Source organism: Lineus longissimus, chromosome 4 (assembly GCF_910592395.1).
Source record: "Lineus longissimus chromosome 4, tnLinLong1.2, whole genome shotgun sequence".
Classification (NCBI taxonomy): domain Eukaryota; kingdom Metazoa; phylum Nemertea; class Pilidiophora; order Heteronemertea; family Lineidae; genus Lineus; species Lineus longissimus.
The window spans coordinates 1,864,459-1,882,270 of record NC_088311.1 but is presented as its reverse complement, the minus strand read 5'-3'; the positions used below and the strand labels follow the sequence as shown (position 1 = coordinate 1,882,270).

Here is a 17,812-nt window from a genome sequence, read left to right as displayed (position 1 = left end):
ACCTTTCTGTAGACGTGCTAGGTCAGAGCAAAGCCACCAGTATGGAAATCACTATCATGACCTGGCTCAAGACGCTCTTGTTTGGAACACACCTAGTACTGAAGTCACCTTCATGACCAGTCTTAAGACATACTAACCCAGGGCATAACCATCAGCATTGAAGACACTATCATTAGCGGTCTCAAGGCTACCACTTGCCATCACCAGACCAGGAAGCATAGGAGCAAAATAAACAAAAGAAAACTCGTGGAAATAAAGTGTTACATGTTCCAATTTAATTTATATAGAAATAAAGTTACATGTACATGTACCAATTAAATTCATACCTTCTCTTAGTTTCATTTACACCAATAAACTTGGTATAGCCATGTGCATTAGACCTTCACATGATTTTCATTGTACTGGGCTTCAGTTATAGATTGGCTTCAGTAGTGTCATCAGGTTAACTTGCACACACTGTGTTGTTGTTTCAGCTGTATCATCTCCCAGTGCAACATATATCCTATTCGAACAATCTTTTCTTGGCATGAACATATAACGATGCAGGACTATTTCCTGCTTGTTTCAATGCACTTGCTACTGATGCATGCACATAAGGTGTCTTTATAAACATGGTAATCAGTGGAAACCATGACCAGGTTTTTCAGAAGATAGAATGAATAAAGTGTTCTAATCACATGATGCAAAAGTTCCACAAAAGTATGTAAAAATATACCCCTAATTTCTGTTTCTTCAAAAAAAGGACAGCTGAGCCGACGTCCACTGTTGTGAGGAGAACACAAAACAAATAACCAATGACTTGGTTTTACAAAGAGAGATTCTGTGATGTCTGATTATGCTTTCCATTACCCCAACTCAAATCAGTCTTTGAGGACAAAGTCACAACCAGACGGTCAGGGTAGGACCATTACATAAATGCAACTTATTTATACTACACCAAAATATGTGCAGTGAGGCATAAGAAAATGGAGATAAATAGACAAAGTATGTACATAATGATGTATTGCACCCTTACATGTCATGAGAAGAGCATGATCAGATAAAACCAAAATGAAATTCAAATTTACGAGTTTTTGATAAAAGACAATGGCAATGCATGATATAATGGCAACCACGTCAATAATGGCTGCCTCATATGGTTTATGCATGTCATATCACATTTGGATCAACAACTCACTTGACACAGATTAGAACCAAAAGTAAAAAAAGGTTTGTACTTTATCCATTATGTACTTTTACATTCTCCCTCAGGTACACACAGTTTAGAATGATGACTGTCTGTGATCAGTGATTGACAAAATATTTTTTTGTGTTCGATTTACATTCTACTCTATAATCCATTTGTAAATGAACTTCAAATCACCTCTACATACCACCAGCCCTGCAAGAAACTTAATTTGTATGTCTTAACAGTGATCATAGTATGTATTATTCTCATCTAAGCCTCTGTAAATGGCCAACTTTTGTGACGCTTTAAGCTTATTTACAAATTAACTCAGTTTCAGGCATGTTAGTTTGAATGATTTTATAATCAATGCACTCATGTTTACCAACTGCATTCACACAAACCGGTGAGCTAGTTTCCCCAGTGCTCTCTAAACGCATTGGTCATGGTGACGAGAGAAAACGCTCCAATCCACTGTCATTTTGAATTAGAATTAAGTAGTAAAACATACTGAATGCATGAAATATGAGTAGAATCATGTAGTCTGACATGATGGAGGTATCGGTAAATCACCCTCAAAATGATGTTTAGTGCACTCAATAGGACAATACCATGCCTCTTCTTTATGTCTTGAGTATGCATGGCTTCATCTCCTTTTTTGGAGGCGGTATTTACGACAAGTCACAAAACAACAATAACAATAATTGAGATTCTTTACATAATAAAACAGTTCAGTATAAAAGACAAGACAATTTGGCCAAACAAACAAAAACTCCTCAGGCATCATTAAAGGGGGACTATAGGCAGGAGTAGGGGGTTCGAATTGGCCATATTGTATAGGTGATTAATATGACAGTAAGGGCACTGGGACATGTTTGATTCAGCACTATGTATATTCCTCGTACAAGCGTCAATAATTTCAACATACTATGAGATGGGAGAGACCCCTATTGGCGACTTTGTCTAACTTTATCTTGCCTACCTAGTTGCTGCCAGTATAGTCCCCTTACTACTGTTGCTTAAGGAAGTAAACTGTAGATAACATGGTGAATAACATAAAACAGCTGATTAAATCCCTTGTCATTGGGCTTTTAACACATTCATGCTGTGATCACCAGGCAGAGTAATTCTTAAACTAGACATATATTTGATTAATAACGCACAAGTTTTTTCCACAATAAATACAATTCAAGTGAACACATTTTTTTTCCAGCTGAATACCGTGAAATTCGACCTTAGTCCAAAACCATGTACTTATTTTCTTCCAGTCATTGGAAATTGTCTGCCAAGTAATCAAAATGAAGATTAATAGACATTCAGTGCGGCAAATGTGGGTCATTTCTACTGTGTCATGATTGATTCTGTAAAACTTAAATCTCAGATTATAGCTAACAAGCAGCTATGAGTATCAATTTCAACATGTTTTAAGCTGTCATGAAAATAAAGGCCAGTTTACTGCTGCAGCGACTGATAACTTTTCCTACATGTAGTTTCTCCATCAGATATACTACAATACCTATGGACACTCTATACCCTGGTAAAACTAAACGCATGATATCATATTTTTGAGATTCTTAGAATGCTTCTACTGCTCTTTACTGGTAAAGTATATTCAATAAATCAATAAAAAAACCACTGGACATTTTCTGGAAAATTGGTTTGACAATCTTGAAATAGCATCCCGCTACTCCTTGATGAACACACACAAACTTATTCTAAGTTTTTCTTATTTAATCTCTAAAATCCACACCCTGGTGAATTAGTACCCCAACTGACCGAGATCTGGTGTATTCAGGGATTCACACATTCCTCAGAGTTCAGCCGTAATCCGTGTGTACAGTGGTTCAGCTTTCACCTCCACCAGTTTGTAACTTAGGCTATTCAGACCATCTCTTCCATGACGTTTGTTGAACTCCCTTCCCGATAATAACCGGAATCTGAAAAACAAAGAAATATGCATTAGGAAATAGCTTTGTAAGCTGTTTGGTAGTTCCTGATTTGTACAGTTTTTGTTAAGTTGTGAGAGGATTATCAGGTTAAACCGGAGATGAACTCCATTTGATCAGTATGTCCCTTAAAAACAAAAGTCACACAACAAGCCACCATAATCTGATGCAGAAAGGCGTGTATGCGTTACAGTAAAGATCATCTAATGACTTAGACCCTGAAGTTGAATGCTGACACGCTGACCACATCCTTACACCAACAGATCACCAAAGTGTGTGATGTGGTCACTATTTGTACTTAACACGAATCGCAGGGGTGTTCAACAATTTGGCAACAGTTGGAATGCCTATTTTGTCTAGTCAATCCCCAATGCTCATCAGAAATCATGCCCTCCACTACTAATACTGCCAACAAATTTAGTCAGTCCCATGGTGCCCATAATTCACCCTTCATATCATCTAAAAGACCACCAGCAAGGCAAGTAATTAGAATTGCCATGATCACAATATGTGCTATTGGAGAGACCAAGTTTAATATATCATGCCGATTGATTATCGCTGGTCGCAAAGAGTCTGATCATGAAATACCATAGTTCAAGAACACCAGGATACACTGACTAAAATAAACACCAATGTACCTAATCACGAACTGCAGACGTGGACAAAAGGAGCAGCTGTGGGGATGGCTCGTTCACTTTGCCGGACTGCCACCTTTGTTACTGCTACAACACCAAAAGTTTAATGGCCGATACCAAATGCCAACCAGAAGAGTTCTGTACCAATTCCAAAGACAAATTTAACATAAAAGCACTGGTTGATTTTATTCTGTTTGATTGACACCATATGATCTGTCTAAATCTCAAAGTACACACATGATTGACTCAAACAAATTGAATGACAAACCATGCTGACTGGAAAATAATAATCAAGTCATAACAGATGCCACGAACAAACAAATCGCAGGACGCTTTATGCTGAACAAATATCATAATAAATTGTGATGCTTGCCATGATGTAAAGGAGTATTTTGTGGTCAGCTGATGTGTGGATAATCACACGGAAGGAAGGTCAACTCTATTAGAGAATGTCTGTTCATTCCAAGGTTTACAAAGAGAATTCCATCCCTTCCTAGCTAAAGGCTTAAAACCTGAACAGTGTATAGCATGCAATAAGAACAACACGAGGAGACATGTCACATAGAATACACTCAGTTCTGAGAGGAACTGTCTTACCGGGCTTTGTTATCATGCCTATCATTGTGGTGGGAGAGGACGGTATAGCGCCCAATCCCACTCGACAGATACTTTACTTTGTATCTGTTAACCACCACCCTGAAATGATAGCAGGAAATGCATTCATGAAGATTGCACATAATGCTCACCTATCTTTATTTAAGTGCATATCATCATGGTGGCTCAGCACAGTGTACCGCCCGATCTTTTGACTTAAATATGTCACTTTTTTTATTGAGGTCACCCTGAAAAAAGACAAGAGACATATGACCAAAAGTTACCTTTCTGGCATTAAGACAACTCCTATCTTTTTCTGCATCTTAATAAGCGCCCTGCGAACAAACGAGTTTTAAGTGACCTGCAACAATTTTCTGTGTTCGATAAAAGAATCTCCAAAAAGGCCAAGTCAGTTAAACTAGCTGGTTAATCTATGATCAACTTTTTTTTAAATGAAGTTATCTCAAACTTTACCTTCTGTAGAAATCATCATCTTCTCCACCCCAACCCCAGAATATATTGGATGCACCATTGATTTTCTTGTACTGGTCTTTACTAACAGCAGACACACCGCCGAAGTAGCCCATGTAGAACAACCTACAAAAGAGACACGTCACCAACTTCAAAAGATCTTTCTAACCACTTGTTCTCTGTTTAAGTCATAGGCAAGGGCTACCATTTTTTACCCTTACATAAATACCTGATCAAAGATTGATGTCTTCTCAATTTAATGCAGAGTTTTCAAAACAAATATATGCACAAATGTCTATATTCATGAGTTTGGCAGTCTTGAACCAACAAGTCCCCAACTGCTCATTGTATTTCACAGGTGTGACTGGCATTTTCACAAAGAAAAGAGTGAGCCAACATCAAGCCACAGCGTACTTTAAGCATGTTTAATTAGTGTAATCGGATACCAAGTTATCAACAGAATGGCTCGGCAAAAATCAATAGGTCTGGCCTCAACCAAAATAGCATGCAGTGTACATGAACTGAAGGGGTACTGCTATCATCGTATCGAATACACATTTGTAGCTTCAAGGGCAGGCGAGTCATGGAACGATTGACAGAGATGTGAGAAGACTATCAAAACCGTGTTGGAAAATATCAGAAATCTCTGTTATATGGAAATGTTACATAGTGGTGTTGAAACTGACTTGAAGATTTATTGAGGTTTCCTAAAAGTAGGTTTGGCGCTGAAAAGGTTAACCAGAAAGGCATTATGCCGACTTACCCTTTATATGACTTTTCATTCTGAGCTTTATGGCTGACCATCATAGCCTTTGGCGCGTCCTGACATGTGTAGACATTTTCCGAGTTATCTGGCAGTTTGTCTATGTCATGAACCACAAAGCAGTTGTAGTCCCCTAGTTTTAGGATTTCCACGTAACCTACATTCATAAGTTTGGCTCGGTTAAACTGTTTTTTGTCACCCTGGAAGAGAAGAATTTCACGATTGATGGAATGACATTACAACCCACATCTTTTCAGGGGAGGGTGGCTTCAAGGATGAACTCTATCAGCCCAAAAAAGTTGTACTGCAACATTTAATTTTGAACTGAACACAAGAGATGTCTTCGTAGTCTTCAGGTGATTGACAATATGAATGTTACTTTGCTGACCAAGTAACTTCCCATTTGCCAAAGGTTGTGTTCGGGTTGCTCTGAATAATTACATGGTATATCGATCCGGCATGTCCTTACCTGCTCTACCACAAATATTCCATACTGTAGTTTTTGTTTTTGTAAAAATCCATGCATATGGTTTAAGAATATTTTAAGATTTTCAAATCTGTCCCTGTATGGTACAAGTATAGCCACTCGGTCCAACGGCAGGCAGTCGTACGGCTTCCACACTCCGCCATGGCGCACATCTCTATACTTCTTTTCAATTTCTGAGATCTCGTGGGCTTTTATATCAACTGGAACTGTACCTGGAAATAAAGGCCAACTAACTTGAACACTTACGTTGTTTTGCAATGGAAAACAACAGGCATGCAAACCTCAGATTTCAAAATACTCTATGCTATCTAACAAGAATATGACACTCAGATGTTTGGCTATTTCACACAGAAAATGCACCAGCTGAACAAAATGTTGTATTTCATCTAAAACTTGAAAGTCAGAATTATCTTAAAATCCTTACTTTGCCAGAGTTTGACAAAGCATGACCAAGAATGGGCCATTCTAACCCAAGAGTGTAACTCATGCCACTTACCTAAGCCTGTAAGTTTGCAAGCTTCAAGCTTGGGTGGAATTGGTGGGCCATCATCCTTCAGCTTCGGTTTTGTTGGTGCCTTTGTCAACAATTTGACCACACCCGGTGGTTGTACTGTTGTGTGTATTTTTGATGTTGCATTCGGTGTTTTTGGCAGGGATGACAGATTTCGACTAGGCGGGGATAAACGGGTTGCAGCAGAGGTTGGTATCACTTGACTCATGCTGTCAACAGAACTCTCAGTTTTAGGTACCCATATCCTCTGGTAGATTTGTTTAGTTGGGACAACAACAAGCGAGGTGAAGTATGTTCCTGAAAGTGATACGAACGTCAGGGCAAGGCAGAGGAGGAAACATGACAAGATCACACCTGCAACGACAAGAAGCACAAAGAAATGTCAGAATATGGCTGGCAAAATCATGTGTAACCCAAAATGAGAGTTTGATTATAACATATGTAACTAAGAGAATAGCTTGGTACTCATTATATACCAGACGCTGAATCTCAAACCAAAATTTGTCAATGAGGTTCAACTATTTGAAATTTGCGATCAGACTAGAGCATATAATTGCTGTGACAATATGCATGTGGAGACTGTTAAATTTTTCCCTATTTTTTGGAATTTTCAGCTCAAAATCCACATATTAACAGTTATTTATTGGAATGTTTGTGTCTGAGCGATGCCCTTAGCAACTAAACTACCCAGCCTAACTGGAAAATTTCTTTTTAAATGTAGTAAATTTGAACAGTATTTTTTCCTCACTGCGTGTGGCAGTGAAAGGGTTTAAAACTATAACGATTTCAACCAACAAGAAATATCCATGTTTGAGTTTTACCTTTGTATCTGATTCTGACCATCTCTCTGAATGTAAAACCATTAACACTTGGACACCATTAACTAGTGATCCTAACAATGTGTCCACACAGTCCGAGTAGCAAAATGATAAGTCACACACATAGATGAAGGTACTTTATAGAGTTGCATCACCACCACAAGACAACCTATAATGATGACTCTTACACAAACAGTGATCAGATGTGATGTCATCCAGTCGCTAATTGTCCTCATTGTTTGACCAGGCGGGTACAATATATACATTGTATTGTGATAGTTAAGGGCTGTGGAAACAAGCAATTCTTTTGTTGCTGCATCCTCCAACAGGGCTATGACATTTGGTGAGATGAAGAAAGACCAGAAAATGATCTACATGTACTTCAATTTTGTGCAGAAAGGCCTACCTGACGAGCGATTGCATTTTAACCAATTGGTGCAGGCCACATCCAACTATAATCGCCAGGTTGCATGGCCTTGGCACCTTGCAGGTCTCAAATTCCTGTTTTGTGCAGCGCTTCAATAGTTTAGATTCATCGAAACCTGAATTTAACTATTTGCTCAGGTGATATGGTGATTTTATACAACAATGCAATGAAGCTCTGGAAATTTGTGAAATACTGTGTAGATGCTTAGCTGTTTGAAAGGTGCCCTTACAAATGCCTTCATTACCTGTTATAGATTTATGTGAAACATGCGCCCCATGGCCGGCTATACAAATAATTATACATCATTTTTCATGCTCCAGCTGTGGTAGCTATTGGGTGATATGAATAAAGACCAGCAAATGCTTTTATCTAAAACTCCATGTACATTTACACTAGGCCTTTCTGTACAAAATTGTAGTAAAAGCATTTACTTGTCTTTATTCATATCGCCCATTGTGTTGGAAGGGTGTATGACAAGCTGCTGATAACAAGTATTTTGATAACAAGGTTTGACCTGACAACATTCACAAGTAAACAAATCGAGTAGGACAATACTCATTATTATCATTTTCATATATATCAACAATCTAGAACACTCTTGTCAAGTTGTTTATCTCTTCCGTCCCATTCATGCGTGTAAGGACATGCCTGCATGACGACATCGTCACCAGTTACACCTGTCTTTACATGTCAAGAAGGCGCCTTCATTACCTGTTATAGATCTATGTGAAACATACGCCCCATGGCCGGCTATACAAAAAATTATACATCATTTTTCATGCTCAAGCTGTGGTAGCTATTGTGTTGGAAGCGTGTATGACAAGCTGCTGATAACAAGTATTTTGGTGCTGTCCTTGAAACATGTACATTGCATCAGTCGATGTCCCTTCAAGGCCTTCTACGTTGGTTCAAATACTTTCAAATTTAATTCAAATTGGAAAACTTATAAATGTGACCCGCCATGATGGAACAAGTCGTATGTCGCTCCGAGCTTGACAGGTTGAGACGGACTGGTTGTTCATTTCACTGTTGTCTGTCTTTTGTGACATCCGAGTACATCAATTTCTTCTATTATGTCCTGGTGTCATTTTAGGCTCATCTTCTGTGGGACCTGCATCTCATTTTGTCGTGGTGGGTCACACATCAAGACTGAGGGCATTTTTTGTGTGACTGCAAACAATCACACGTGACTGACAAACAATCAATTTATCTCCAGCAGCTGTGGCGATGAGAAGGAGAATATCTCTATTGATCACCTTAAGCTGCTGAAACACTGAGTCAGGGTGTTCATACAGGTTATCAATAGAGCCACAAACCTGGTCAACCAATTATAGGAGTGTTGTGTATTATTGAGGATTTTTAAAGAACCTCTAAGCCATGATACTATTTTAAAACGATGAGTAGTTTTGTGACCTTTGGAAGCAATAAACGTTGGCGATGAGAAGGAGAATATCAATAGAGCCACAAACCTGGTCAACCAATTATAGGAGTGTTGTGTATTATTGAGGATTTTTAAAGAACCTCTTGCCATGATACTATTTTAAAACGATGAGTAGTTTTGTGACCTTTGGAAGCAATAAACGTTGGCGATGAGAAGGAGAATATCTCTATTGATCACCTTAAGCTGCTGAAAGTTTACACTTATCAAAAATATTGGTCGGATCAATGGGGGGGACAGCAACTTCTTCCCATGCATATTTATCTCAATACATTATAGAAATATCAGACCATCGTGAACCATCTCACAATGAGGCTCCTCCTAGCAGTAAAAGTTATCCTTCTGGACCAAAAGACCAAATTTAAGCTCAGTACCACTCTAAAGCTAAATCTTGCAAGAAACTACGGCGGGTGGCTTCACAGACAATCAAAAGGAGACACAATTCACTAACCCTTTCCACACCTTTGAGAGAACATGTTGACAAGAACCTTTTCAAATTTACGGGGTAATGCAAAATATGAAGTTGGCTATCTCCCATGCATGTGACTGTACAGGTGGTGGTCAGACAACAAATGCGCGACATATAGCTTTTCGTTGCATCCAAGTGATATCATCTCTGCCAAGTGGCAGGCAACAGCAGTGATATTATAACCATGATTATTACCTAATCTCCTGAAGGGGCTGAGACACCTCCCAATGACAGGAGCGTGCACAACTGCAGGAAAATAGTAGAGATGCGTATGTATTTAGCTTACCAACACCATGGAATTAAGAATGATATCGTCAAATCAATGAAATCAACAGGGATTTTTGCAGGATTCCACTTTCGAATTTTACCTTTAAAACATTTTGTCTTGTTTTGTAATGCCTACAATGTATCAGTGATGAACTTCAATAGGTGGTCAGCTAGAACAATGCTGAAGCCGAAAGTATGAAATGGTTTGAAGCTAAACATGATAGGTACAAAGTGAGATCATAGGATCAGCTCCATGAGTCCCCGTTGATATTATTTTCATGTGTTCTGACGATATTTGTCATGAAATGTGTCCATGTACCCTGGAAAAGATGACTAAAATGTGTACATTTCTTGATCTGTCCCCACAAAGTCAGCTGCAGTTAGTCAATTTTTATGATATTTTGTTGACCGTTGGTATTGGCCACCATAAAGCCAATACACGTACCAAGGACAGACTTTGATGGACTACATATCAGCAAAAGTTGCAGAAGTGCACATTGAATGTTGTGTATGAGAATGAAATAAAACTTACGTGTCCTTAAAAAAAATAACCTCCTCATTTTACAAGTTGGCTGCTACCTTTGGACCAGTTTTTTGAATGGAATACAATTCTCTAACGCGCAAATTGGAAAATCAAACTTTCTGGTTATTCACTTGTTCAGTGGCAGCACCAGTCAATAGAAATATGAAAAAATTGTGGATTGTAATGGATCCTCGGAAGGATCACAATGCTCATTAATGTGCCCTACAATCACAAAAGGATGTGATATATGGCTTACGGCACCAATCCTCTATTTACATGATTACAAAGTGTTCATTGTCTGAACAAGAATTTTTGAAATGCGATGGGGAAGATTATCTTCAGACATTAAAAAAACAAGGTTTGACCTGACAACATTCACAAGTAAACAAATCGAGTAGGACAATACTCATTATTATCATTTTCATATATATCAACAATCTAGAACACTCTTGTCAAGTTGTTTATCTCTTCCGTCCCATTCATGCATGTAAGGACATGCCTGCATGACGACATCGTCACCAGTTACACCTGTCTTTACATGTCAAGAAGGCGCCTTCATTACCTGTTATAGATCTATGTGAAACATACGCCCCATGGCCGGCTATACAAAAAATTATACATCATTTTTCATGCTCAAGCTGTGGTAGCTATTGTGTTGGAAGCGTGTATGACAAGCTGCTGATAACAAGTATTTTGGTGCTGTCCTTGAAACATGTACATTGCATCAGTCGATGTCCCTTCAAGGCCTTCTACGTTGGTTCAAATACTTTCAAATTTAATTCAAATTGGAAAACTTATAAATGTGACCCGCCATGATGGAACAAGTCGTATGTCGCTCCGAGCTTGACAGGTTGAGACGGACTGGTTGTTCATTTCACTGTTGTCTGTCTTTTGTGACATCCGAGTACATCAATTTCTTCTATTATGTCCTGGTGTCATTTTAGGCTCATCTTCTGTGGGACCTGCATCTCATTTTGTCGTGGTGGGTCACACATCAAGACTGAGGGCATTTTTTGTGTGACTGCAAACAATCACACGTGACTGACAAACAATCAATTTATCTCCAGCAGCTGTGGCGATGAGAAGGAGAATATCTCTATTGATCACCTTAAGCTGCTGAAACACTGAGTCAGGGTGTTCATACAGGTTATCAATAGAGCCACAAACCTGGTCAACCAATTATAGGAGTGTTGTGTATTATTGAGGATTTTTAAAGAACCTCTAAGCCATGATACTATTTTAAAACGATGAGTAGTTTTGTGACCTTTGGAAGCAATAAACGTTGGCGATGAGAAGGAGAATATCAATAGAGCCACAAACCTGGTCAACCAATTATAGGAGTGTTGTGTATTATTGAGGATTTTTAAAGAACCTCTTGCCATGATACTATTTTAAAACGATGAGTAGTTTTGTGACCTTTGGAAGCAATAAACGTTGGCGATGAGAAGGAGAATATCTCTATTGATCACCTTAAGCTGCTGAAAGTTTACACTTATCAAAAATATTGGTCGGATCAATGGGGGGGACAGCAACTTCTTCCCATGCATATTTATCTCAATACATTATAGAAATATCAGACCATCGTGAACCATCTCACAATGAGGCTCCTCCTAGCAGTAAAAGTTATCCTTCTGGACCAAAAGACCAAATTTAAGCTCAGTACCACTCTAAAGCTAAATCTTGCAAGAAACTACGGCGGGTGGCTTCACAGACAATCAAAAGGAGACACAATTCACTAACCCTTTCCACACCTTTGAGAGAACATGTTGACAAGAACCTTTTCAAATTTACGGGGTAATGCAAAATATGAAGTTGGCTATCTCCCATGCATGTGACTGTACAGGTGGTGGTCAGACAACAAATGCGCGACATATAGCTTTTCGTTGCATCCAAGTGATATCATCTCTACCAAGTGGCAGGCAACAGCAGTGATATTATAACCATGATTATTACCTAATCTCCTGAAGGGGCTGAGACACCTCCCAATGACAGGAGCGTGCACAACTGCAGGAAAATAGTAGAGATGCGTATGTATTTAGCTTACCAACACCATGGAATTAAGAATGATATCGTCAAATCAATGAAATCAACAGGGATTTTTGCAGGATTCCACTTTCGAATTTTACCTTTAAAACATTTTGTCTTGTTTTGTAATGCCTACAATGTATCAGTGATGAACTTCAATAGGTGGTCAGCTAGAACAATGCTGAAGCCGAAAGTATGAAATGGTTTGAAGCTAAACATGATAGGTACAAAGTGAGATCATAGGATCAGCTCCATGAGTCCCCGTTGATATTATTTTCATGTGTTCTGACGATATTTGTCATGAAATGTGTCCATGTACCCTGGAAAAGATGACTAAAATGTGTACATTTCTTGATCTGTCCCCACAAAGTCAGCTGCAGTTAGTCAATTTTTATGATATTTTGTTGACCGTTGGTATTGGCCACCATAAAGCCAATACACGTACCAAGGACAGACTTTGATGGACTACATATCAGCAAAAGTTGCAGAAGTGCACATTGAATGTTGTGTATGAGAATGAAATAAAACTTACGTGTCCTTAAAAAAAATAACCTCCTCATTTTACAAGTTGGCTGCTACCTTTGGACCAGTTTTTTGAATGGAATACAATTCTCTAACGCGCAAATTGGAAAATCAAACTTTCTGGTTATTCACTTGTTCAGTGGCAGCACCAGTCAATAGAAATATGAAAAAATTGTGGATTGTAATGGATCCTCGGAAGGCCCAATACTCGGGAAGGATCACAATGCTCATTAATGTGCCCTACAATCACAAAAGGATGTGATATATGGCTTACGGCACCAATCCTCTATTTACATGATTACAAAGTGTTCATTGGCTGAACAAGAATTTTTGAATTGCGATGGGGAATTTTATTTTCAGACATTAAAAAAACAAGGTTTGACCTGACAACATTCACAAGTAAACAAATCGAGTAGGACAATACTCATTATTATCATTTTCATATATATCAACAATCTAGAACACTCTTGTCAAGTTGTTTATCTCTTCCGTCCCATTCATGCGTGTAAGGACATGCCTGCATGACGACATCGTCACCAGTTACACCTGTCTTTACATGTCAAGAAGGCGCCTCCCTTGTACTAGGTAGTTTAGGGCTGTTATTTATAATAATTTTAATCAATATGGACTTGATTTCATTCAGATGTACTTCCAAGAGGAAAAACATGATGATATCAAAGACGTAAACACATCCGTTCCTGTATGATGCTGCTGGTACAATCATAAAAATTGACATATTGCGGGTTTAAAAAACTCCGATCCAAAATACTTTTATTCTGTACAGCAAGCATATCTTAATCCATGCATTGATACGTACACATAAATATCTGGATTTACTTTTTCATATGCAATTCAGTCTTTTTGAACGGACCTGTTCACCAGTCACAGGACATAGTCCAGAGTAATCCACTTTTAACAGCGACACTTTATTTTGCACCTCGCTAGAGGCGGCCGCCAACCCGCCGGGAGTCAAAGCGCAAATTGGAAAATCAAACTTTCTGGTTATTCACTTGTTCAGTGGCAGCACCAGTTAACAGAAATATGAAAAAATTGTGGATTGGTTATAGATAATACTCGGATGGATCACAATGCTCATTCATCACAAAATCACAAAAGGATAAACCATAAATGGCTTACGGCACCAATCCTCTATTTACATGATTACTAAGTGTTCATTGACTGAACAAGAATTTTTGAAATGCGATGGGGAAGTTCATCTTCAGACATTGAAAAAACAGGGTTTGACCTGACAACATTCCACGATGATGTCAGAGCCAGATCCAATCCAAAATACAGAATAAGGAACAACTCAAAATAACCCCATAGATGTGTGTTTTTGAATTTAATCGCCTGGTGCTCAGTTGCAATTGACCCCCTAGCCATTTGTTCCCCTAGCCATTTGTTCCCCTAGCCATTTGTTCCCCTAGCCATTTGTTCCCCTAGCCATTTGTTCCCCTAGCCATTTGTTCCCCTAGCCATTTGTTCCCCTAGCCATTTGTTCCCCTAGATATTTTTTTCCCCTAGCCATTTGTTCCCCTAGCCATTTGCAAGAGTTGCTACAAAAGGCAAGACCAACACAAACAAACTGACACCTCTCACATCTTCATACTTGCTATAATAACTGAGCTCATTCAGTTTTTTTGTGAAAGGGCAAAACTATGCAAATTTATATATTCCCTATTGATCACGTAGATGGGTACTCAGCCTTTTTATTTTTTTTCAAAAAACTTGCTTTTTAATTAGCCCCATTAACACATTTTTTTTGCGGGAATATTAAGATTGGGGTTGTAATAAAATAATTCAGGCAGAAACAATCCAATAAGTTAAACGGTTAACAAATTAGAGCCCCTATATTCAAAAATTAGAACTAAGTGGGTCAGTCTTTCTAACCTATAGTAGCTACAGTTAACATTTTTTAATTCATACTTGAATTTATGTACACAGTAGGCCCAAAGACCGCAGAAGCAGGTGCAGCAGTATCATCAGCTGCACAGATGTAGATAGTCGAACTTAAGCAGAAATGTATAATTTAAGAAAGCCAATTTGGTTCGAAAACACTTAAAAGTCACCACGAACAGGGACAGGGTAACCACAACCATAATAAAGCTATTTATACAGAGTACCAAGGTTGCTAGACTGCTATTCCCAACAACTCGCCAATCTACTATTCAATCAGAATAAGGCAGGGTGATTGTAAAAGCCATGTCTGCTACAAGTCACATCAGCATGCAGACCACTATTTGTGACTCGCTCTACCAAAACTAGGCGCTTGTCGCATCTGAACTTGACAGGTTGATACGGACTTGTTGTTCATTTCCCTATTGTAGACCTTTTGTGAAATCTATTACAAACTGATTTGGTCACATTTCACAAAAGGTCTACAATAGGGAAATGAACAACAAGTCCGTATCAACCTGGCAAGTTCAGATGCGACAAGCGCCTAGTTTTGGTAGAGCGGGTCACATTTGGGATCAGGTTTTTCTAATCACCCTCTTGCTGGAGCTACAAATTGGTCATATAAATCATAATCATAATCTCAGCACTTGCCACTTTCAAATTTACAATGAAAATTACGATGTTACTAGACAAGAACCACTCTCAGCAAATGGTGGGCTCTACCGATACACCATACACCGACTTCATTTGTTCTAGAGACATAGTGCTCAAAATAGAGGCTACGTGTGTATTAGGAGGACGGACTGGGATCCATCTGCAACAGGGCTGAAATTCATGGCGGTAACTGCCTTTGTGTTCTCGGTCCCCTTTTGCCTTTGTGTCCTTGAAATGACTTCCTTCACAAAGGCAGCTTTTCTTCAATAAATATCAGTTTGGCAAATGTGCCATTGTCTGAAAATAATTGTTATGTTATGCTGTTATGAAGCGAAAACGTGAGCCCTGTTACAGGTTTAAAGGTAGTAAGTAAGCGAACTGCGATGAAACGCAAAAAATACTTGTATACTACATTGTACTTACAAATGACATGTACGGTATCGAGTAAACACTTTCAATTACAATCTAAAATGAATAACATTATGCTACATAATAGGCCAATTCAGATCATATTTCACACCAGTGTCTCATTTTGGCTGAATTTTCAGGATGAAGATTTTGTCATTTGGACATCATACACATACCACATTCATACATACCATCATTTTATAGGGCCTGTTTCAGGTTGATTCATGTTCAGAGGCTCTTTACATAATGAATGTAACGTAACAGAGCTACATGTACATGTACCTAATGAATAAGAGGGTCCTATTACAAAACCATTATTTTAAATATTTAATGCAGTTGCGAATGAATTTTAGTTGCATCTTTATGGCAGGTAATCTGCACTCTGAACCCTTTGGTTTTGGTTGACTGGTAGTAGGGACAAATATACAATGTTAGTTTAGGTGGCTGGCCAGACCCCGGTTTATAAAAATGGCTTGTAAGTTGTATTCAGTTGGAATAGTGTAATGAAATGCACATTGCTTGGTATCTCACTTCCTGCCGCAACGGGAGGCCTATTGGAAGTGACCCAGATGAAGGCCTAGCTTCCAGGCCAATGAGACCATATCAACTGTATATTGAATGCTTATTTGAAGACAAGTGTTTGTCTATCAAAAGGGAATGATCTCAACTGATGATCAAAAATTATATATTGAGAAAAGGATGAACTTATGAGGCATGTTAGATGGTACTTACTTTTCCTTGTGAAGCACTTTGAGCAGCCTCCCTTTTGTTCCTGTCCATTCATTCTAATGGAGTACCGGTAGCGATGGTCATGTTTTATCACAGACAGCACACCTACAAGAACAAGAGGAGGAGGGGTTATCTTCTTCAAAGTCTCAAATTCTTAACCTTTTTACAACACATGTACTATTTATTACCATAGGCTAGCAATGTATAAATCTGTCTGGGTACAAACGTTTATGTCCTGGTACTAAAATAAAAATTGTAAGGAACCCCGAAATGATGCTAATCATGGCCATTTCAGGCACTTAAGGGAGTCTCAAACCAATTACAGCCATGTCCTTCTGATCACAATCTCTTCCAATGGCAAAGTCATGTGCCACCACCTAGCAAGTAGGTCGAAGCTTCCAAACGCCGACAGCCAAACATTTCCTGCCAGCAGCAAAGTTCACTGATCATGAATCACTCAAATTGAAATGTTTAGCATGATGATGTTTGCAATCAATGTTGCTTTTATTGAGAGGGGGTACACCAGTACACCACCACACAGATTACAATGACAATGACATTACAATGACGATGTACACAACACACTCTCATGCACTTCCATGATATGTATCTACTAGTAGTATACAATGAATGTAGACCCACAGTTACCACCAAGTAAAAACAAGCACCACCACCTTCTGTTCTTTCCAAAATCCACGACACGTACCGTGTTGCAAAGACAATTTTCAAGTGTTTCAGTTTACGTACTTAATTATAGATAATTTGTCCGATTGTCTTTGAAATCAGTCAAAATTGTGATGCTTTATTAAAAATTCAAAATTCGGTAACACGTGGCGCCATCTCCTGGTAACACACAGCACTATCATTTTGGTGCAATATTTCGTTATTTCGCAATAGAAAATGATGATATGGTGGTTATTAAATGAGAAACAAATAAAGGCTGCAATAGAATTAATAAGATTATTTTAAAAAATTGAATAATAATAATGACAAAATACAAAAAGAATACGCGTTTTATAGCATCATTATTTTAAGTAGACTATAAATTTCCACGTCGTCCGTGA

General features: G+C 38.5%; 1 protein-coding gene across 5 annotated transcripts; it reads right to left on the bottom strand.

Moving 5' to 3' along the window:
• Positions 1-253: 253 nt before the first annotated feature.
• LOC135486012 (beta-1,4-galactosyltransferase 4-like) lies at positions 254-17,595 on the bottom strand. 5 transcript variants are annotated; one of them, XM_064768459.1, is made up of 9 exons: positions 17,496-17,548; positions 16,752-16,853; positions 16,035-16,076; positions 6,558-6,926; positions 6,044-6,273; positions 5,575-5,774; positions 4,815-4,937; positions 4,493-4,588; positions 254-3,102 (listed from the first exon to the last, which is right to left on the bottom strand). In XM_064768459.1, exons 4-9 carry the CDS (start codon positions 6,778-6,780, stop codon positions 2,976-2,978), a joined length of 999 nt encoding a protein of 332 aa, XP_064624529.1. In that variant the 5' UTR covers positions 6,781-6,926; positions 16,035-16,076; positions 16,752-16,853; positions 17,496-17,548; the 3' UTR covers positions 254-2,975. The 5 variants fall into 5 exon arrangements, with proteins under 5 accessions (XP_064624529.1, XP_064624525.1, XP_064624526.1 ...); XM_064768455.1 differs by lacking the exon at positions 16,035-16,076 and having other exon boundaries at positions 17,496-17,595; XM_064768456.1 differs by lacking the exon at positions 16,035-16,076 and having other exon boundaries at positions 17,455-17,561.
• Between the last annotated feature and the right edge of the window lie 217 nt (positions 17,596-17,812).